At 37.0% G+C, this 23,354-nt stretch overlaps 2 protein-coding genes across 3 annotated transcripts in view; one reads left to right on the top strand and one right to left on the bottom strand.

The window, feature by feature from the left end:
* Window positions 1-4,613, bottom strand: part of DSG4 (desmoglein 4) — a 44,366-nt gene extending 39,753 nt beyond the window's left edge. The window contains exon 1 of the mRNA XM_019741176.3: window positions 4,399-4,613. Within this exon, the coding sequence (XP_019596735.3) occupies window positions 4,399-4,446 (48 nt within the window). The 5' untranslated portion in view covers window positions 4,447-4,613. The remainder of the gene's footprint in view (window positions 1-4,398) is intronic.
* Window positions 1-23,354, top strand: part of DSC1 (desmocollin 1) — a 316,195-nt gene that overhangs the window by 105,182 nt on the left and 187,659 nt on the right. For both annotated transcript variants that reach the window (XM_088797948.1, XM_088797947.1), the window contains exon 4: window positions 5,049-5,126. The gene's annotated coding sequence lies outside the window, so the exon portion shown is untranslated. The remainder of the gene's footprint in view (window positions 1-5,048; window positions 5,127-23,354) is intronic.

Raw genomic sequence — 23,354 nt, 5'->3', positions numbered from 1 at the left:
GATGTGAGAATGGGAATGCAATGAGAGACTAAAGCCCAGAGATATTCCTACATCATGCAGGAAAGGAGAACCCACTCCTTCGCTGTCTCAGTTTTAAACCCTCAAGCTCACTTTGAGGTTTACTGACCACGTTAAAGTTGCCTATTAGCATATAGGTGGGAAATATGGTAAAGTGACTTGGCAAGAAAGATAAATTTGAAACTAAATCCATTCATTCATTCAAAAAATTGTATTGATAAAATATTATGTGATAGTCACTTTCTTTCGTGTACAACCTGTTATAATGTATATGTTCTAGGGAGAATAATAACATATCCAATATTCTATAGCCATTCAATTTTTGGCAAATTGTTGAAGTTTTACTGGGCCTAGTTTTCTTTTTCAATACTTTCTCCTACAGAGAATGCGATGATTTTATATGAGATATGTGGAATCTAAGTCATTGCATGTGCTTATTGCAATATTAGAATACATATCATTCTCTTGTAGACTGAGCATATTTAAAGTAGTAGCTACTGAACAAGGCTATTTTTCATCTCTATGACTTACCTTTTTGAAGCCAGTTTTTGCAGTCATTTGCACAGCTAGTACCTTATTAATAAGCAGCTCTCTCCTGGATAATACTTATAAAAATAATTGAGTAAAGCAATTGCCATCCTCTCATAGGGCTATAGTAGAGGTGCCAAGTTTAAGCCTAATTATACCACTTTTGTTTATAATTGAAGGTATATCAAGTAGTGGCGTTTTAGTTTTTAAGCCGTGTAATTTTCTGTGTAGAAAGGAAGGGCAAACATTTCTCACGCAGGTAATATCTGAAAGTTTCACCAGTCACTCCTTTCACACACCCTGTCATCAGAGCTACTCTCTAGAATGAGGAATTCCAACTGTGATCCCACTTGGGAAAGGGGAGGAAACATCACTGCAACTCAAACAGCAGATTGATTGCTGTATAAGGATCTCCTCCCTGGATATTTAAGGACTAGAAAGGAGTCATAGGATTATCTACTAAGGATCAAGAAGTTCTCTAAACACAAGAATTTTTTTTTTTTTTTAAAGGAGACCATCTAGAGTCTCAAGAGCCATGAAATAGTTTTAGAGCAGGATTTTTATCCTACAATTCTGCAGGCAGATATTATTGAGAAGACTATTATAATTATAGGCCATGCTATGATAATAATACTGGTTGTTTCTTGGGATATAAAACTTATTTTGAGTCCACCATGGACTCTGCATGAACTTGAAGGCAACACTATAAATTGGTCCAATTGGTTTAAAATGTATTTTGTAATTCCTTAGCCACTTATACAAACAAAAGAAATAACAGAGGTGAGATTTGCTTCCATGTAAACTTTGGTGCGATGAGGACATCAGTCATTTCTGTGACAAGCAGTACTGAAACCAATCATTTAATGCTATCTAGGGTATTCTGTTTATTACAAATAATAAGATTTGTACTGATTTCATCAGTCTGTACTTCAAGAAATACTCCTGACAATAAAATAAATAAATATAAATTTTTGTTTCACATGTCAGAATCACATTGTTTTATATGGGAATGAAACTGATAAGTGACTGGGTTGGTTATAAATAGGTGTTTAAATTTGGATGCCTCTTTTCAAATTACAAGGAGACAATGTCTACATGCTTAGCCACCACCTTCTTTACTTTCCAAAAATCAGAATGTTTAATTGAAATGTTTATATCTCGTATGTGGCACGAATGATCACCATATGTACACAAAACATCTTATCTGATAAAAGCTACATGGCTGTTTTTTATGGTCTTATCAACTCAATAAAATATAGGCCTCTCACAGCTAATAACTGTTGTGCCTTAAGTGATTCCTTCGTAGTAAAACTTATACACTCCATGGTCTTACTTAAATCTTTAGGTTCTCCAACCGAAGTTATGAAAATAGTATTTGGGAGCCAAACATGAACGTCTACTACAGAACTATTCAGTAGAGACGATCATAGGATCTCAGAGTTTCTGCATGGGAAGAAACTTAGTGACATCATTTCTGACCACGCATTCTCCCATGGGGTACGATGAGGCCCCGAGGGGTTGAATGTGTTGGTCAAAGTTACACAGCCCCATGACAGGGAGCTGTGACTTGAACCCGGGTCTTTGAAGTCTCAAATTAGTGTTGACCGTACCTCATCACCCCAATGTGTTTTATGGCAGAGGAACTTGAACATCCTGAAGGACACATGGTAAAATGAAATGCTTATTGTAGCTTAGCGTTTGGATAGCTTTTATAGGTTAAGTCAGTCAAAACCTTGTTAAAGTACTCTTTGTGGTTGAGATATAGATGACACAAAGTACCCGTAAGTCTCTGAGAGGCTGCCACACCCTCATTAGTGTAAGCTGCAATGATGCCTCAGAGTGCCTTTGATTTGGTTAATGAAAAAGGGGCAGAACTCAAATTCAGGAAATGAAAAACAAGAAGGTATACCCATTCCCCACAACATCCATAATAGTATATGGTCCCCCTTAAACATTTCTTGCATTTGTCCCAATCTTGACACATGCTAGAAGTCTCTATTTCCCAACTACAAAAATTATTAATTGATATCTTAAGAGCTCTATTAGAAATACTGAAAGAACTTAAGTCTATCACAGTTACCATGAGATGTAAAACACAAATACTTTAGTATCACTGGGGAGAAATTAAGTATCAATACACTAAAATTATGAAGGATAATAAATCAATACTACCAAAAAGAGATCCTGAAAATGTGAAATATAATACTCTTCTAAGATCAAGAGAATACAAATTCATTCTTCAAATAATAATATTGTTAAATAATATTGTCATGAAATGTGCCTCCACAGAGAGGAATAGGCAACTTCGTGCCCAGAAGTTGCCTCAAAAATTTTGATGCAGACAATCAGTTTTCCTTGCAGAAATCAAAAGGTTATCTGAGTCGAAATATAGAGATACCCCACAGAAGTGTAACAAGAACTCTATACTTATAATTCTTAATTTCTCTTAAAGATTGAGTCAAATTCTCCCCTTAGTAATGTAAATAAATGATGATCATTATAACAAGGTATTGTACATATTTCTCAATAATGGTCTTGTTTGCTAATCTGTCTCTCAAGCTCAGAGAATGGAATGTTCTACCACTGTTTGTCCTTTGGCCTTGTTAGACTCTTGCATTACTTTTGAAGTTCATAGATGTGAACTCCAGAAGAATGGTACCTGCTGGACCAACTGGATACGGTGTGTTTCCCTGTCTCCCCAGCTTCAACTGCCCTCTGCCTTCTAGAACTGATGCTCAGATGTGTCTTGTCTAATGCTAACCTTATAATAGAGCAGGAATCACTTTCCATGCTTATGTTATAGCACTACTGCGGATATTCCTGGGGGACTGAGGTGCAGCCAACTATAGGTTATTTGCCTTTATTTGCTTTGGAAAAAAATGTACAATTTCCTAATAATCCACTCTTATTTTTCAACTTATTTTTTCTTAACTGTTTTGACTGAATTGTTTGGTCATTTGACCATTAATAGACTTAAGTCTAACCTAATCTAACCTAGTTTAATCAATCCTTTAAGTAGACTTTTTCTAATTGAATTGGAATAGTTTGGCAAATTGACCAACCTGCTTTTTCTTCCTCTAAGGATCTGGCATTAGGAGCTGCCTTACCTCTTTCAAGGGTAGGATGTCCACTATGCATGATGTCTAACTAGAAAGCACTTCATGCCTCGGGCACCCAGAGGTTTGAGGAAAGTAATATGATATACATAATGTCACATTTACTTTAAAGAAATAGATAGATTATCTAAATGTTTCCTTCCTGGACTGTAGGAATGCTTTAGTAATTCCAGAAGGGGTTTGTCTTGATGGCTTGGTTTTCTTCATTTTTCTTTTGCTATTCTGACCAGAAAAATGTTTCATATGACTTAAATATTTCATAATTAGTTGCAGTATAATTTTAACATAGCTAACATTCCTCCACCATGAAACAAATTCACAGGGAAATAGCTGTTTAAAGGAAATTGGCTTGATGAAGTTTACTTCCCTGCAAGTTTAAAACCCATTTGCACTGGGCATTTTGACAGCAATCTGTCTGATTTAAGCATAAGAAAATAGAAAAACAATTTTATTTCTGGTTATAAATTTTAGAATTGTTTTAACATTTAATCTGAATTACGTTATGTGTCTGATACTACTTATGTCTAATTAAGCCAGATTCTCACCCTGCTTCTGTATAGCCTTTAGTTCTCAAGCATGGAGAGTCCTTTGAAATCACCAGAGGCTGAACTCAGAGAACTGTCATTGCAGACAAGGCTTAAAATGGATTAAATCCCATGTAGAAAGTCCAACAACTGACAGAGGAGACAAGGCTTCAAGGGTGCATTTCCTTCCCAGGCCTTGAAATTCTACTTACCATTAAAATGATCAAAAGGCAAATGTTCCTGAGAAGAAGCCAATCCATTCCTTTCGACTTCTCTTGCACACACACCCCAATGAGATTTGATTTTAGTCCTAGTCCTCTGGGTCCTGAATTCAGCTCTGCAGCAAGATGGGTGTTGAGACGCCCTTTTAGGACGGCATGGCTGATAAGTCTGATGCTCTCTGGGCAGAGGAATGAAGATGTTCTGTAATGACTCTGTTTCCCCACCCCCAAGCTCCTGGGCTGGTCTGGAAGGCTGGCATTGTTTGGGCTCTGGTTAAGAACATAGACACACCTTGATTCTTATTGCAATGAAACCCTTTGTTGGACACCAAAGAAAAATCTTACAGAGTGAAGACAAGATTTATAGGGGAGATACCCAATGAATAATAAATTACTCACAACATGAAAAATAATTAAAATGTTAGAGCCTATCATCATGCTGAATAAAATTAGTAGGCTTCTTCTTACTGCCAACATTGTAAAAGCAAAATTACATATACTGACAACACACACACACGTCCACTACCGAACCAACTTCAAGGAATGACTCTTTGAGCAGAGAGCATTGTGAAAAGGCACCAGGCTTGAAGTATGGTGTTGAGAGAAACATAGAATAATGAAACTCTCATCTTTTTATTCAGGTGATTTCTGCTTCCCTCCTTAAGAAGTCTTATAGTTGATCTGCTTTCTTCAATTTTAAAGATGCTCTGAAAAATAAGGTAAAGAAACTGATTTCACTAGTATGTTTGTTTCCACATTTTGGCACCTTCTTTCCTAAATATATAGTCGAACCCAAATGATATAACATTAATTAAATTGTTTTAAGGTAACCAAAATACAGTTTGCTCCCTCATGGCATTTCCAAAAATAAGTGCATAAAATGGGAGCACATTTTAGACCCTCATAAATGGTTATTAAGAAGAAACTGAAATTGGAAACCTGAGAGTTTAAGGGAAAAGAACCAGAGCAGCATCTGGATATTTTGGGAAATAATTTTCCTTTTTTATTTCTCACATACCTTTTGTAATTGCAGTCTGGCAGAAACCTCAACAAACATAAAAAGAAAATGTAGTTAAACGTTCTTCAATTGCTGATATGGGTCGACTGGAGAATTTTAAAAGGAGACTGCATCTCGTCTTCACTACCCCATCATTGCAATTCAGAAATAAGGCGGGTTTTCTTTCTAGTAATGGAATGTATTCTAACTGGCACTTAGTCTCTTGAGAACATTAGTATAGCATTTTGGGGAACACAGGAAAGAGTCTAGGCAATTAGAGGGCTGGTATAGTATCTTAAAATAAAGAGAAATGAATTATATGTTGACCTATTTATGAGAGAGCAGGAAATTATATATAAGCAATGGGAAAAAATGAATTGTTGCAAAAAGGTAGTAGTATTTGGAAATATTTGCCCAAGCCAAACCTTATATTTGGGGATACCTGCCTAACTGAAAAATACCTAAGCTGACCAGATAAAGCACGTCTATGGTGCCATGTTTTAAAATACATCTCTAGGTGGTCCTCTAGATTGTCTAGAATACTAACAGACATACAGTCACTGGATGGTTTATTGACCCACTATTTCATTGTATGCTATAGAGGTCTTTAAACCAAGAGTTATGAAAAGCTATGCTTGAATAAATAAGTATTAATTTATTTTTGTAACTGTTTTATATCTAACTGAGTTTTCATCATCATTTTCATGAATTTTTGTTCAGAGGTTTGAAATGTGACAATTGTATCTACCATAGAAAATTTTTATTTCATAACTTGGTCAGAACAGCATTAAATTATTTTTACTCTTGAGATATATCCTCTATTAACAGGGCCAGTGAGCATTGGGCTTTTGGGGTGCAGCAGCTTTTTCCCATTGTTGTTTCTCTGTATGTGGGAAGTACAAATGGTGTTGCTGCTTGAGATTATTTCCAAGAGACTGGGTAGTAGGCGGTGGTTCTCTCCAGTCCAACCTACCAAAGACTTTTTTATTGGCTATAACTGTGTTGTGGCTTTTGTTTTTATTTTTTACAAAGCATTTGACTTATTTTGGAATAAAGAAAGACTATGAAAGAGATTTGCAGAATACCAGCGAGCGGGGATATTCCTTGGCTAAATGTGTATATCTCTATCTCTAGAAACATACCATAAATATCTACAGAGATTGTTTGTGTCTTGTGGAAATTTAATGTGCAATACTACTTAAGATTTGAATTATATAAACATGGGAAGAGAATATAAAGTGTTTCAAAATGGAATACCAACCTTAAAACATAAATGGTTGACATCTTCCTTCTGTGTGCCTCTCAGTTTTTCATGGTCCATGTACATAAAATAATTGTTGGTGTCTGCATCAAAAGGGGAATACGAGAGGATGGTAGAGAATATACAGAAACTTCAGTGCTTCCAGTACTATGCTCTGGGCCATCAAGCAGAAATAAACGTGGGAGACCTTTGATTGCAATGGGAGTCAATGCAGAACAGTAGCGAATAGGAGAATCCAACAAGGATTCTTTAGTGGATTTATGGTTATAAACAATGGGTCATTCAGAGCTTAAGAATGAACTAAGGGATCTGGGAGAAGTCACTGGTTGTCGTGATGGTTTTATTTCCATAACTGCTTCCAAGCAGGCTCTGAGACAACTTATAATAGGGTATTACACTAAGAAGCATTGTATGGAAAGTTGACTATTGTTTAGCTGGCTAAAGAAAATTATTTTTGTTTTATTTCAGTTAATGTTGAATTAGAATAACTTAGTTTGCCTAAGAGAATGAATGAAACAGGTCTAAATCCCTATGTGTTACTGTTTTTCATGGGGAAAAATTACATTCTTCCCTTGCTGTGCCTGGTGGAGATATTTTATAAGGGTTTCCACCCTTATAATGGTCGGTTGGTTTCTTCTGAAATATAAAATTTTCTGTCTATCTGAGTTGCTGTTTATAGGATGAGTTTCAAAGAAAAGAAACAAAGAAATAGAAATGGGTCCTAGATCATTTAGGCGATTCCTCCAGATTTTCCCATTTGTAACTCCTTATTTAAACGGTCCCTGAAATTTGAATCTGGAGATTACTATCATGAGCACATCTAAAAAGTTTGGCAGTAACTGAGAAGTGGCCACTTGATGCTGGGGCATCTCATTTGTATTTATTCCTTGAGAAAGTTGGGAGAGTTATCTCAACGTAGAATCCCCAGAGTATTTCTGTTTGAAACCCTTTCCAAGGCAGAGCTTGATCATGGTTCTGAGCTAAGATAAATACTAGTAGAAGCTACTTCTGTTTCTCTTGTGGGATACCAGCCGTGCTAGAAACAGAGTATGAAATATTAATGTTTAAAGATACCCTAGATATTATTTAATCCAATTATCTAAATGCTCTCCTACCCACGTTATAGGAATGGCACAGAGAGGCTGTACAGTTTATTGGTGCTGAATCTAGGGCAAGAATTTTATCTCCTGTTTTATAATCAATATATAAAAATACCAAGCCACTTTCTAGTATTGGCTAGATATGAGAAGGCAGAATAGAAAAGAGTTGATGTCTGAATGATATCTGAATATGCTAATCCTTCACATATTTTATAGTTTACCATATTTTTGAGATTAATAGCTGGCTCTGCAAGCAGATTTTGTACTATTACTTATGTTTAGTCCTATTATTTATGTTTGATATTGAACCAGTAGCATTTCATTTGCTCATATGAAAATGTACACTGAATTTCAGGGATGCTCTTGATATTTAATTATTGGTCTGGTGCTTCTGTAATATTGTCTCATCCTGATTCCAAAGTAGTGGGATATTTTCATTCTGTACATCATATCCATTTAAAACATAGTAAGAACCCTAACACTTGTATTTGTAAAAGAATGCCATAGAAGACAGCTAATTCAATATGTTCCAGTATAATTTTTTTTTTTTTTTTTTTGAAAAAAAAAAAAAAGAAAGAAATGTAATCTATGCAGGCCAAATATTATGAAAATTATGTTAGGGTAAAGTTTTTCATCAAATTATCATGGTTTATGGTTCATGGTAGATATTATTTAAGTAGCCAAGGGACAGCTCTATTTCTTGAAAGCAGGTATTAGAGGAAAGGAAATTTTAAAAATATTTATGTTCCTAACATGTTTTTCAAATGCAGTAGGCAGGTAGTTTCTAGAGTTGACTCAAGCGAAAGGATTTTCATTGGCATGAGCCTGGGGGTAAATGGACAAAGGTAAACAAAGCTTGTCTTGGTTTTGACCTAGAGCAGTTGCTATGAATACATGCCTGACTGTTCACCTTGAGATGATGGCACTGAAGATAAACAACCTGTCTCCTCATTAAAGCGAATTTATGTATGCCAACAAGGGTGCCAGCAAACCAGGTTATTTAGTGGGTGTTCAAAATCATGGAGATTAAATGTCAGTTTCCTAAAGAGTTATGTTAATACCATAAGGATGATGTTTACACCCTAAAATCATACACCCTGACAGAGGTGCTTTGTTGATTCTCTCTGTGACTTCATGTCCTCAGTGTGGGATGTCATTCAAGTAAGTGCAGAAAGAATAGCATGGCTACTAGTTCTGTATTAATTCAAGTGTGTTACTTACACACTTATTACATACTTGCTGTATACTTATACTGAAAAATGTCATCTTCATCCTCCCTCTGACTCCTGGTCATGACCGCAGTGGCAACAGCTCCACCATGTAATAATTACTTAGATGTCACTCTGGCTACTTTGATGCCACTGGCAGTGCCCCTCTTTGGCAAAGTTGTAACGTGTGTATAGTTTATCTTTGAAGCTGTTAGTTATGCATCTACCAGACTCTGAATGGGATCTGGGCTCAAGTTGTTTGGGATGAAATCCAGGAATAAGAAAGTCAAGAGCTAGGCAGTGCCTTTTGAAATATATTTCTTGGACCACTTGCACCTAAAATCTTTTGGTCCAGTATGTAGAGAAAATGCAGATTTCATGACCCCAGGTTTGCTGAATCAGAATCTCTGGGGGTGGAACCTAGAATCATTCATTTTTGACAGACTTTCTAAGTAATTCTAAGATCGCAAGCTGAAGTTTAAGAACTACTCAGCCAGGGTAATTAACCTGGGCCTATGGGTGGCTCAGGGAGAAAAGACAACAGGTAATCATGGGCATTTTTCTATTATAGGAAGATTAGCATCTCCTAATTGGGTGGGTGGTAGGGAGAGGTTATTGGCCATTTGTGTTTCTTTTCATGTGAAATATTTATTTCCTTTTCCCCATTGTGTTACTGATGTCTTTATTATTGATTTATAAACACTCTTTTTTTAAAAAAAGATTTTTATTAAAAATATAGCTAACATACAATATTATATGAGTTTCAGTGGTACACCATAGTTGTTCAACATTTATATACCTAAAGAAGTGATCACCGTGATAAATCCTGCAACCATCTGACACTGTACCACGCTATCATAATATTATTGACTATATTCCCGTTACATTCTCAAGACTTATTTGTTTTATACATGGTAATTTGGACCACTTATTGCCCTTCACCTTTCCCTCCCTTTTTAATTTCTTTTTTTAAAGATTTTATTGGGGAAGGTGAACAGGACTTTATTGGGGAACAGTGTGTACTTCCAGGCCTTTTTTCCAAGTCAAGTTGTTGTCCTTTCAGTCTTAGTTGTGGAGGGTGCAGTTCAGCTTCAAGTTGTCCTTTCAGTCTTAGTTGTGGAGGGCGCACCTCAGCTCCAGGTCCAGTTGCCGTTGCTAGTTGCAGGGGGCGCAGCCCACCATCCCTTGTGGGAGTCCAACCGGCAACCTTGTGGTTGAGAGGACGTGCTCCAACCAACTGAGCCATCCGGGAGGCAACTCAGCTCAAGGTACCATGTTCAATCTTAGTTGCAGGGGGCGAAGCCCACCATCCCTTGCGGGACTGCAAGAGTTGAACCGGCAACCTTGTGGTTGAGAGCCCACTGGCCCATGTGGGAATCGAGCTGGCAGCCTTCAGAGTTAGGAGCATGGAGCTCTAACCGCCTGAGCCACTGGGCTGGCTCCCCTTTTTAATTTTTCAGTTACAATTAACATTCAATATTATTTTATATTAATTTCAGGGATACAGTATGATGGTTAGACATTTATATAATTTAAGAAGTGATCCCCCTGACTAGTCTAGTACCCCCCTAGCACTATACATAGTTATTACCACATTATTGACTATATTCCCTGTGCTGTTCTTTGCATCCCCATGCCTATTTTGTAACTACCAATTTATACTTCTTAATCCCTTCACTTTTTTTACCCTGCTCCCAACCCCCTCCCATCTATCACTCCAACCAATCTAGTACCCATCTGATACCATACATAGTTATTACAATATTAATAATTATGATCTTTATGCTATACCATACATCCCCATGACAATTTTGTAACAACCAATTTGTACTTTTTAATCCCTTCCCCTTTTTTCACCCACACACCCAACCTCCTCCCATCTGGCAACCATCAAAATGTTCTCTGTATCTATGAGTTTGTTTCTGATTTGTTTATTTTGTTCTCTAGATTCCACATATAAGCAAAATCACATTGCATCTGTCTTTCTCTGTCTGACATACTCCACTCAGCATAATATCCTCCAGGTCCATCCATGCTACTGCTAATGGCAAGAACCCATTCTCATCCATCACTGAGCAATATTCCACTGTATATATGTACCACCTCCTCTTTATCCATTTTTCCATTGATGGATACCCAGGCTGCCACCACATCTTGGCTATTGTAGATAATGATACAATGAATATATGGATGCACGTCCCCTAGAAGTAGCATTTTGGGATTTTTCAGATAAATACCTAGAAGTGGGATTATTGGGTCTTTCTTTGTCTCTTGATATAGCCTTTGTTTAAAAGTCTATTTTTGTCTGGTGTAAGTATTGTTACCCTAGCTTTAAAATTTTTTGTTTGTTTCCATTTTCATAAAATATCTTTTTCCATCTCTTTACATCTGTGTGTGTGTCTTCCAATCTAAAGTGAGTCTCTTGTAGGCAGCATATATAAGAGTCTTGTTTTCTTATCCATTTAGCCACCCTATGTCTTTTCATTGGAGCATTTAATCCATTTATATCTAAAGTAATTGTTGATAGATATGTAGCTATTGCCCCCCAGTCTTGGCTGTGTGGGCTTATGTTATAGGTGTCCTGTGGGATCCAGTGGTACAGTCACCCTGATCGCGTGCTCCAGGTGCTTTAGGAGTGTCCCTTGGGTGGGTTGTGTGAGCCCTCCTGCTATAGTTGAGCCTTGGTTTCTACTAGCACATCAGTGAGTGGGGTTGACCTTCAGGTTGATTGGCTGTGGGGTTTGGCCATGTCCACAACTTACAGGCTGCTGTGCAGGGTGCTTACACCAGTGAGTGGGATTCACCCCAGTGGGCTCTGATGCTTGTTGAGACCACCCTTTGTGTATGCCACTTGTGGGGTTAGTTGGACAGTGCTCTGCTGTGGTTCTGAGTCCAACCTCCGTGTATGTTGGTTCTGGGGCTTCTTGGGAAGGGATCTGGTGCTGGCCTAGGTCACCCACTGCTGTAGCCAGGGACTACTTGGTAGGAGCTACAAAGTAATTCATGTTTTTTTGCTGCTTGTGCTGAACCTGAAGGCACATCAGAGAGGCCATGCTTTGAACAGAGGATGCCACCAGTACCCGGCCTGGGGTAGCTCTGCAAAAAGCCAGGATACCCCAAGGCCTGCTGCTTCTTTCTGGCTCCCTTAAAGTTCAGTCGCTGATAAAGCCTTGTGTAGTATGTGAGTTGAATGAAGCAGGGTCTCAGGGATTCACTAGAGTGGAAAGAGTTGTGGTCATCAGGTTAATGTAGATTCTGGTTTGGTGGCAGTGCTGAGCCTGGAGCTACTCAGGAAAAGTCTCAGAGTACACTGAGACCAGTCATCACCCACCTGGGGCCCACAGCCTCTGATAGTTTTTGAAGAAAGTGTGCAATGTGGGTGGGGCTGGCTATTCTTGGAGAAAGTACCTCCAGCATTGGGGGCGTTGGGTGGGGTGGGGTCCCAGTGAGTCAGGAGGGTGGAGCCCTGGAGCTCACCAGACCAATCAGATTCAGATTTGCCTGTAAGTGTAGGGGGTGTGCTCAACACATTAAAGATGGTGGCCGCCTGCCTAGCTGCACGGGAGAAAGATCCCTTACAGGAAAAATGGTGACTGTCCTACAGCCCTGTCCTCAAGGCCACACACCTCAGTCTGTTTCCTGTATGCCTCTGACGCCCCCTGAGTTACCCTCACTCTTCTGGAGAGCAAGGTGAATCCTTGTGAGTGAGTGAGTCTATATGTGGGCCATTTAAGAGGAATCTGGGTTTCTTGCAGCCTTTTATCCCACCCAGATGGTTGGAATCCCCACTGTTTTTCACAACCAGATGTGGGGGGGTGCTCCTCTTCCCAGCACCAGCACTCTGGGCTGGGGAGCCTGGAATGAGGCTGGAGTCTTTCACTCCTCTGGGGTGGGGGGTACCTCTGTGGTCAGGTTATCCCTCCCTATTTTTAACTACCACAGGGAGATTTGAGACCAGCTCAGTTTGCATCTCCGCCCCTCTTACCATTTTCTACATGGCTTCTTCTTTATATCCTTAGTTATAAAACTGTTCAGCTAGACTTCAGGTGGATCTCCAGGTTGACTATTCTATAATTTAGTTGTAATTTTAATGTGTTCACGAAAAGAAGCAGGCACAGTGTTTATTCCACCATCTTGGATCTCTATAAACACTCTTCTGATGTAAGAAAAATTAACCTCTGTTATATGTGTCGCTACTATTTTTTACTTAATTCTTTTTTCTCTTTTGAGTTTGTTTTGGAGTTTTTTTTGCAATTGATAATGATTTTGTTTTTACACACAACAGGCTATTATCAATAACCGTGCTATCTGTTATTTCCTTATTGCTGTGGTAACAAATTATTACAAACCTAGTGACTGAAAACAACACAGATTCATTATCTTACAGTTCTGAAGATCAGAAGTCCAAAAAGAGGCACAAACATATGTTTTATGAAAAATGTCCTGTATATTGAGAAGATTATATGATTTTTCTCATTTAATCTGTTTCTGTGGTTTGTTACATAGACTGAATTTTCTAATGTTTAGCCAATCTTATGTTACTGGTTATAAACCCAGATTTTGTTATCATCATTTTTGTACATTACTGGATTCAATTTGTGGATATTCTATTTAGGAATTTTTCATCCATATTCATGAATGAAATTGTTAGGTAATTTTATTTTCTTACACTGATCTTGTTGAACTTATTTTCAAAGTTATGCTAGCCTTATGAAATTAGTTGGGGATTGTAATGTCTTATTCTCTTATCTAGAGAAATTATATAAGATTGAAATTATTTCTTCTTTGAATGTTTGGTTCTTGAGACATTTTGGGTAAATTGTACTTTTTACTATGAATTTGTCTATTTCATATAAATGTTCCAATTAGTTGTCAACAACTTGTTTATAATATCTTCTTATTTTCTTAACATCTGTGGAATCCATAGTGATATGCTATTGTAAAGAGTTCTTGATATTTTTTATTTGTATGTTCTTTTTTTGTTTTGATCAATCTTACTAGGTATATAAATTTTATTAGATTTTTATTTGTTTGATAGCATATGCCTGATAATTTCAATATCTGAACTCTTTTTAGGTATTTTTTTGTCTTTATATTATTCCTGCTTGATTTTACCTATGAAGGTCTAGTTGGACTGGCTCTGGGTTACCTTGAATGTGTTCTTGTATTCTCCTTTTTGGTGCTCCTCCATCCTACCTCACTCCCCCAAATTTCTACGGAGTAGGAAGCTTAGTTACAGAAAATAAAGGTGACATCTTTAAGGAGTCTGCTTTCCAGACTGACCAGTGATGTGGAACCAGTTTTCTATAATAATGTTCTCTAATAATGCTATTGTTCACCTATGTCACTAGATCTTAAAATAATGTGTCATTTACTTTTAGAGTAATCTCCAGTTCACAAGAGATAGCGAGAAATATTTACTGGCTCTAGAACATCCTAGTTCTGGTCCACATTTCAGTGTACATGTTGGACATTGTGTGTGTGTGAGTGTGTGTGTGTGTATGTGTGTGTGTGTGTGTTTTCAAGGGTAGAGGGGTTGGAATCTTTTTTTAGTTCTTTTTAAAGATGGATTATTATTTTCAATTATTATTTTATTTATCATTGTTATTGAATTTCATACAGTTGCATAAAGTAGAAATGTCTTGACCCTGCTACCATTAATTGAAAATTCTCATTGCCTTCATATTCATCACATTTATTAATTTTTATTGTGTAGAAGTTAAAATACATTTTAATTTTATTTATCTTATGTAGGTTATTCCAAATTATACCTTCTAGTTCATCATGCTTTAGTTGTTTTTATCGTTAAGGTAAATGTCCTATGCCAGTGTGGCATATTGAAATGGATAAAGATTTAGATCTTGTTCAAATTTCAGGAATTTCACTAATTTGCTTTGTTTCTGTGAGTTAATTTATCTCTGTAAATTGCAAATTTCTCATCTACTCATATTTCCTTCCCTGGAAGATTTTGGGAGATTAAATAAGATACCTTTATATATAGAAACTAGCACACAGTGCACTCTCTTTGAATGGTCCTCAGAATTTCTAGTGTATATATCTTTAACAGACTTGTTAATTAAAAACCTGCAGTATTAGGTATAGATATTTTACTACACTTTATATTAATATTCAGTTTTAGTGGCAGTCATTATATATGATTTTTCCTTTTTGTTTCCTACTCTTGTTTATAACACATTAATTTCTAACAATTTTGTAACTGTCATTGAATTTTTATTCTATTTCATTGATTTTTAACCCTCATCTTGTTTTCAATGATTTTAAAAATACATTATTTATCTTCTAAAAATAAACTTGGCTTATTACCCTTACTTCACAAATAATGATGTTTTGGAAAGAAAGCTTTTAGGTGTTAATGTTAAGAGTGTTGCAAAGAGAAGTTTAGCCAGTTAGCCATTTAAATGGGCCTTATTAATTACCTAACTTGGCTTGAGTTCCCCATTACAAGGTTTACATCCTGATTTTCTAAGCACCCATTTATTTTTGTCTTTATATTGAAAGCAGATCAGTTTTTCTGGTGATTGATGTTCAATAATCATGTTTATAGATGATAATTTAAAAAGATGAATATCAATTTCCAATGGGGGGAGTTTTCCATGGGGTTCTTACAAAGTTCATATTCTCTCTCCAAAGGATGTTCTTACTTTGTCCTAGAAATCAAGGTATCAACCCAAATATTATTTATTGATCATAAATAGAGAGCAAAGATGGATAGATAACTTGAAATGACTTTCATGTCACTCATTTAGTAAAATATTTTTGCCCTCTGAGAAGGAATACTTTTATCTATTCTCCCAGAGAGCAGCATTCAGAAAAGGCCTGAACTTTTACATATATTTGATTTCATCTGTCAGGTGATATTTTGATTTGTCAGTCTCACATAGTTCTGGGAGAATTTTACTATAACTAGTATAATCTTTGTCGTATAAAGAAAGCCATATTCTTGTCCCAATTTTTTGGGACTATTTTCAAATATTTGGAAAATGTTGTTATATTTGAAAACAAACTATTTTTCCTTTAGGTTTATCCTTTAATTCTAACTACATACTAGTAAGTTCTAAATTTTAAAATATTTTATCTTTTCCCAGATCATTTCAGACAACTGGTCAAGATGTAGTTTACAATCTGATAAAAATTAAATTATATTATCCCTCAGTTTAAAGAGGCATCATTGTGCCAAAGAGCAATTCAGAAAAAGAAGTTCTGTTGAGAATGGTGGGAATTTTTAGAAAGATTTTTATTAAAATATAGCTAACATACAATATTATATTAGTTTCAGGTGTACACAATACTTATTCAACATTTATATACCTAAAGAAGTGATCACCGTAAGTCCAGCAACCATCTGACATTGTGCCATTCTATCGCAATATTATTGAATAAATTCCGTAAGCTGTACATTACATTTTCATGACTTATTTGTTTTATATCTGGAAACATAAACCTCTTATTCTCCTTCACCTTTCCCTCCCATTTAAATTTTTCAGTAGTTGACATTTTATATTAACTTCATGTTATTTTATATTAACTTCAATATTATTTGTATTATATTATTTTATGTTAATTCAACATTATTTAATATTAATTCAATATTAATTAATATTAATATTATGTTAATTCAATATTATTTAATATTGTATTTATATTGAAAGTAATTGTTGATAGATATACAGTTATTGCCATTTTTATTATTTATATTTTTTATCTTTTTTTTCTTTTTGTCTTAAAGAAGTCCCACTAGCATTCCTTGTAATATTAGTTTGGTGTTGATTAACTCCTTCAGATTTTTCTTAACTGGGAAGCTCTTTATCTGTCCTATTCTAAATGATAGCTTAGACAGGTAAAGTAATCTTGGTTGTAAGTCCTTGCTTTTTATCCTTTTAATATTTTTGCCGGTCCCTTCTGGCCTGCAAAGTTTCTGTTGAGAAATCAGCTGACAGTCTTATGGGAGCTCCCTTGTAGGTAACTAACTGCTTTTTTTCTTGCTGCTTTTAAGATACTTCCTTTGTCTTTAACCTTTGGTGTTTTAATTATGATATGTCTTGGTATGGGCCTCTTTGGGTTTATCTTGCTAGAGACTCTCTGTGCTTCCTGTGCTTGATGTCCCAGAGACCCTTTAAACTCTCCTCTTTTTTTTAGATTCTTTTTGCTGTTCTGATTGGGTGTTTCTGGCTACCTTCTCTTCTAAATCACTGATTTGATCCTCTGCTTCATCTAATCTACTATTGATGCCTTCTAATGTATTCTTTAATTTAGTTATTGTAGTCTTTATTTCTGACTGGAGTTTTCTATCTCCATTTTTATATTTCCTATCTCTTTGTTGAAGTTCTCCCTGAGATCACACATCATATAACCAGTGTTTGGAACTCTGCGTCTGGCAGATTGCTTGTCTCCATTTTGTTTAGTTCTTTTTCTGGAGCTTTGTTCTGTTCTTTTATTTGGAAATATTTCTTTGTCTCCCCATTTTGGCTGCCTCTCTGTGTTTGTTTCTGTGTAGGGCTGCTATGCCTCCTGTTCTTAGTAGAGTGGTCTTATGTAGTAGGTGTCCTGTGGGACCCAGTGGTGCAGTCTTCTTGTCACCAGAGCCAGGTGTCCAGATGTGTCCCTTGTGTGGGTTGTTTTGTCCTCCTGTTGTAGTTGAGACTTTATTGCTGTTTGCATAACAATGGGAGGGATGGATTCTCAGGCTGATTGGTTGTGAGGACTGTCTGTGACTACAGTGGAGAAGGTGTTGTGCAAGGGCTGACCCTACCGCGCAGGGTTCACTCTAGCAGGGCTCTGATGCCTGCCCAGTCTGCCCTTTGGATGTGTTATCCTTGGAGGTAGTGAGTGATGCTCCAGTCCAGTATGTACCTGGTCACTGGGGCTCCGAGACCTGGGGCCACTTAGGAGGAGACCTGCTGCAGACGAAGTTCAGCTGTAGTCTGTGCCCTGCCCAGGGCCACCTAGCATGAGTCACAGAGCAATACAGAGATGACCACCACCACGCTGTGCTTGGAGGTGCCTTACGAGGCCAAACCAGGAACCAAGGCCAGCTGTCGCTAGTGTTGGGCTTAGGGTTACTCAGCCAGTGGTACAGGACATGCTGAAGAAAGATGCTGCTTATTTGGATTTTTTGAACCTTTGAGAGATTTGGATCTTTGAGGAAAGGCTGCAGCATGAGCCAAGGCAGGCTGTTTATTACAGAAAAGCCACTGGAAGAGGCGTGTGTGTACTTGAAAGTTGGATGGAGTGTGGTCCCAAGGAATCACTAGGGTGGGGCAGTGGAAAGGTGATAGCCAGTTGGATGGAGACTCAGATATGGCATCTGCCTGTGTCTGCATGCAGAAAGGGATAGGGCTCAACAAAGAAACAATGGCTCTGCCAGCTCCTCTGTCTGAAGAAAGCTGTCCCTCCAGCCCTCAGCCTAAAGGTAGACAATTCAGTTTTTCTCCGTATGTCCCTGGCACCTTTCAGGCTGCTGCTCCAGCGCTGGAGCTCAGAGCGAGTGCGTCTGTCAGCGAGTAAGTCTGTGCACAGTCCTTTTTAGAGTGCCTGGGAGTGCAGCTGCCCTCCATCTCACTCAGTCACAATGTCTGCTGGTTATCATAGCCAGAAGTTATGGGAACTTTTCTCCCTGGCACTGAAACTCTGGGCTGGGGAAGGGCTGGAACCCCTCCCTCCTCAGGGAGGGACCACCACAACTCAGATATCCTTCCCAGTTTTTAATGGTCACATGCGAGTATGGGACCAGCACATTCCACATCTCTGCTCCTTCTACCAATCTTGAGTTGGCTTCTTCTGTATGTCAGTAGTTGTAAGGCTTTGGTTCACCTATACTTCAGACAATTCTCAGTGATGGTTGTTCTGTAGTTTAGTTGTAATTGATGTGGTCCTGAGAGGAGGTTAGCACAGCGTTAACCTCATCTGCCATCTTGACCGGAAATCCTCAGTAATGGTGGGAATTTGACAAGCAATATGATGTAATCTGGGGGGTTCAGTTCTCATATAGACTGTCAATGCTTGGATGGATTTTAGAAAAATTAAGTAGTGAATGGATGACGTTTATTCATGTGTTCAAGAGGTAATTATTGAGTTTTTGCTTGACACTGTGCTGACCTCTGGGCATCACAGATTAATTCAAAATTTGTTACTTATTACTTCCATATCCAACTAACAAGGTAATTTTTGGTATGCCTTTATAAATAAGCTAGGTGCAAGATTATGTCTTGGAGACTGAGTGACTTGGCATGATGTTGTTACAAATAAGTTATTAAAATGTTGGGGTTATGTCTACAAAAAGTGATGAATTTCATTGACTCATAGTCCTTCTTTTTGGAAGTAAATATACATCAAAACCAATTCTATATTAGGGTCACTCCTAAATGTGTGATAGTAAAATAAGTCATTATAGGACAATGATTATATGTCCAAACACTCTATGAGGACAAACATTTAATTAACATAAATGACAATATTATAAAGGTACATATTAATTACAAGAGGGAACTGATAACTTTCCTATTTCATAACTTTGTGTTTTATTATCCAGTCTATCAACATTTTAGATTATGATCCATTCTTATTTACAGTAGAATGTTCAAGTCCTGTCAAATGAGAAAATTCTGAGGTTTCTTATAGCATATTTCACCAGAGAGTGCTGCAGAGTATATGAATGGTTGTAAGAGACCTTGTTGGTGCCCTCGCCATATTTTACTCTTTTCATTTCTATACCCACATACCGAAATTCTGTCAACTCTTCTGTTTCTTTACTTCACTGGTGCCATAGCCCAGTGTACAGCAGGCACAGGGAAGTCTGTTCCCAGAGGCACCCATTAAGTATTAACTGATGGTAGCTGCTGTCTAAATACATGATTTCCCTCATTTCTGGAATGGTTTTACTGCAGTACATGAGTTAAACTACACTGGCTCCCAGGGTTTTCTCCAGGAAGGCTGAGCTTCAATTGCCTTGGTAGTACCTAGCTGATAGCGCACGTTTTATTGACTGCTTTCCCTTCCCTGTTTCATTTACCTGTTCCCTACTGGTAGTTCATTCATGTCCACTTCTCCCTTTTAGATTGCTTTCACATCCTGTCTCAGGGTCTACCTCTGGGTGAACCCCATTTAAGATGTGATCAGGCCTGGGTCAGCAATTTATTCACCAGAAACTGGCATTCATTTTCAAAGTGGTATCTACTAATTTGAATACAGCAAAGTATTTTCCTTTGAAAAATGTGACAAGTTACATTCTGCGTCCAATGAGATATGGAACTTGGTAAGAATTGGACCCTGTCATTTTGAGTAGTTCTGGGCAAGTTCTTGAGTACTTGACTATCCTAGGTTTTGTATGAGAAGAGATGACTGGAACACAGGCATAGTCCAGACTGGAATATACTAAGTTCGTCATAATTAAGTTTTGTTTGTAAAATTAGGGAAAAGTAAGTCTTCCAGGGTCACCTGGAGTTTGTCTTATTTGAACTCAATCACCAATCACATGCCTAGAAACTCACATAATTTTCAAACTTTTTGACTAATCTAATATCCTCTATTTGTGTTTATTATACTTGAGCTTTTTCAAGACATTTTATGAGATTTCAATTTAACTCTTTCACTGCATTAATCAATTTCAAGCTTTTTCTCTAAAATGTGTCCAAAATCCACAAAAAATAATTATAGTATTTATATTTTTAAATAACTACAGTCAAGGTGCTACATTTTATTAAAATAAATGATTACTTTAAAGTATAAAAATTTCATATTGTTATTCATTCTTGAAAAACACAAAAATATTAAAAAATGTACCTCTGCTTTGTACATCTTTTCTGGAACACTGAGACTGTGGGGTAAAGTCAAATGCCACAGTCAGCGACATAGAAATTTCATTTGACTGTAGTTGAATGTTGCAGCTCAAGTGTTTTAATCTATTGCTTAGGGCCCTATTTCCAATTTCTTTTTTAATATTGCTTTATTAAATTGCTGACGGTGTTTGTTTTATTTTTGTCACTTGTTTTGCTACTAAGCTGTTATGGTCAAACCAGGTGGTAGTAGTCCCTCATTAATAGAGCTAACTATAGGTTATTAACAACCACTCCCTCACCTGGATTATTGCAGTAGGTTTCTAAATAATCTCCTTGATTCTGTGATTGCCTTCCAAGAGTTTCAACCCTGTAGGTAGAGTGGTCTTTTAAAAATACAAATATGAGCAGAGCACCTCTCTGCTTAAGCTGCCCAGTGGCTATCCATTTCATTCAGGGTTCTTACAGTGGCCTGCAAGGTCAAACTCAATCTCATTCTTTGTTATCTCTCAGACTTCATTTCTTACTGCTTTCCTTCTTTCACTCTTTCCAGCCACATGGGTCTCCTTCTTTGAATACCCCCAAGCATGTGCCTGCCCCAGAATTTTTGCAATTTTGTAGTCCCCTCTGCCTGAAGTACCCTGTACCCAGATATCCACATGGCTTATTCCCTTAATGTTCTTCAGGAGTCTGCTCATATATTAGTTTATAACAGAACCCTATCTTAACTCTCTTATATAAAAGAGCATTTCTCCCATTCTGTACTCCCTATCCTAAATTGCCCTGCTTTATTTTGCTCTTGACATTTTACTGCCATCTAACACACTATATATTTACTTGTTTATTTTCAGACCTCTTCCAGCCCTTCCTTATCCTGAACATAAACTCCACAAAGAGAAGGACTTTCTGTGTTTTGTTCAATGTCATATCATCACTGCTTGGCATAACTGTTAGGCATTCATCTGTGGAATGAATAAATAAATGAATGAATGAACAAGTTGGTCAAGGAAAGAATTTCTGAGGAAGTGATACATAAATTACTACCTAAAAGATGAAAGGAGGTAACCGTATGAAAACGAGGAGGAAATGTTTCATGCATTGTGAATACCAGTTACAAAAGTGAAGCATTTCCTTAATCTATTTCTTCTCACCTCCATTACAACTATCCTACTCCAAACCACCATCACCTTTTATGCCAGATCAAGCAGGTCCCTGTATGCTATTCTAAGATATGTAATGAATATCCATTGAAATTGTTAAAACAGTGAATTGACTTAATCTAATTTATATTTTAGATGGTCACATAAGCTCATCTGTAGAAAATTGTTTGAAGAAGGCCCGTATAGAAGTAGAGACTATTTAAGAGGAAGTTCTGGTAGGGTGATGTCAGATGGAGATGGAAACTATTAGATGGCTTGTGATATATTTTGGTTATAGAATCTACAGGACTTACTAATGGATCAAATGTAAGGGGTGAGAGAAAGGATGAAATCCAGGAGCAATACTTAATTTCTGGCTTGAGCAATGGATCATCGGGGTCATATTTACTGGGATAAGGGATATTTGGGTGGTGAAATTATAACTTTAATTTTGAGTATTTAAAATTACTTGAAGTTTAGGGGTTTGGATGAGGTCTCAGAGAGAGTATAGAGTTTTAAGAGGAGAGGTCTTGGAACCAAACTTTAGAGGAACATCACCATTTTAAAGTTGAGTAGATGGGGAACAATCAGAAAAGAAAAAGTAACTGGTGAAATGTAAGGGATATCTTGAAAGCATGGTGTTATAAAAGTCAAGAAAGAAGAGTGTTTCAAGGAAGAAAGAATAGTTTCTTTTTTCAGATTCTTTCCAGAAGTTATAAAAGACAAGGACAGAAAGGTGGGTCTTGTATTTAACACTATATGTCTTAGACAAGAGCCATTTTGATGGAATGATGGATGGGAGTTGAAGTGTGATGGGACATAGGGAAGAAAGGAAAAAAAGCATGGGTGCATGAGTCTTAAGAAGTTTGGTGAATATGATTTCACTTATATATGGAATCTAAAAAACAAAATAAATGGACAAATAAAACAGAAACAAAGTCATAGTTACAGAGAACATTTTGATGGTTGTCTGATGGGAGAGGGGTTGGGAGATGGGGAAAGAGGGGAAAGGATTAAGATGTACAAATTGACAGTTTAACAACAGTCACGGGTATGCAAAGTACAACACAGGGAACATAATTAGTAATATTGTAATAACTACGTATGGTATCAGATGGGTATTAGATTTATCAGGGTGATCATTTCATAAGTTATAAATGTCTAATCACTATGTCATACACCTGAAACTAATATAATATTGTATGTCAAGAGTAATTTAAAAAGTTTTAAAAATAAAATAAATTAAAATATGTAAAAAAAAAGCCAAAAAAAAAAAAGAAATTTGGTGAACAGAGAAAAAATTAGGCTGTAGGTACAGGGTGAGGTGGTGATGGAAAAGTTCCAGGAGATGATAGATAGATAGATAGATAGATAGATAGATAGATAGATAGATAGATGATAGATAGATAGATAGATAGATAGATAGATAGATAGATAGATGATAGAATAG

The sequence above is a fragment of the Rhinolophus sinicus genome, chromosome 4 (assembly GCF_057876585.1).
Source record: "Rhinolophus sinicus isolate RSI-liver-muscle chromosome 4, RSI-T2T, whole genome shotgun sequence".
Taxonomy (NCBI): Eukaryota; Metazoa; Chordata; class Mammalia; order Chiroptera; family Rhinolophidae; genus Rhinolophus; species Rhinolophus sinicus.
The sequence above is the reverse complement of the archived record's forward strand: the minus strand, read 5'-3'. Positions and strand labels throughout refer to the sequence as shown.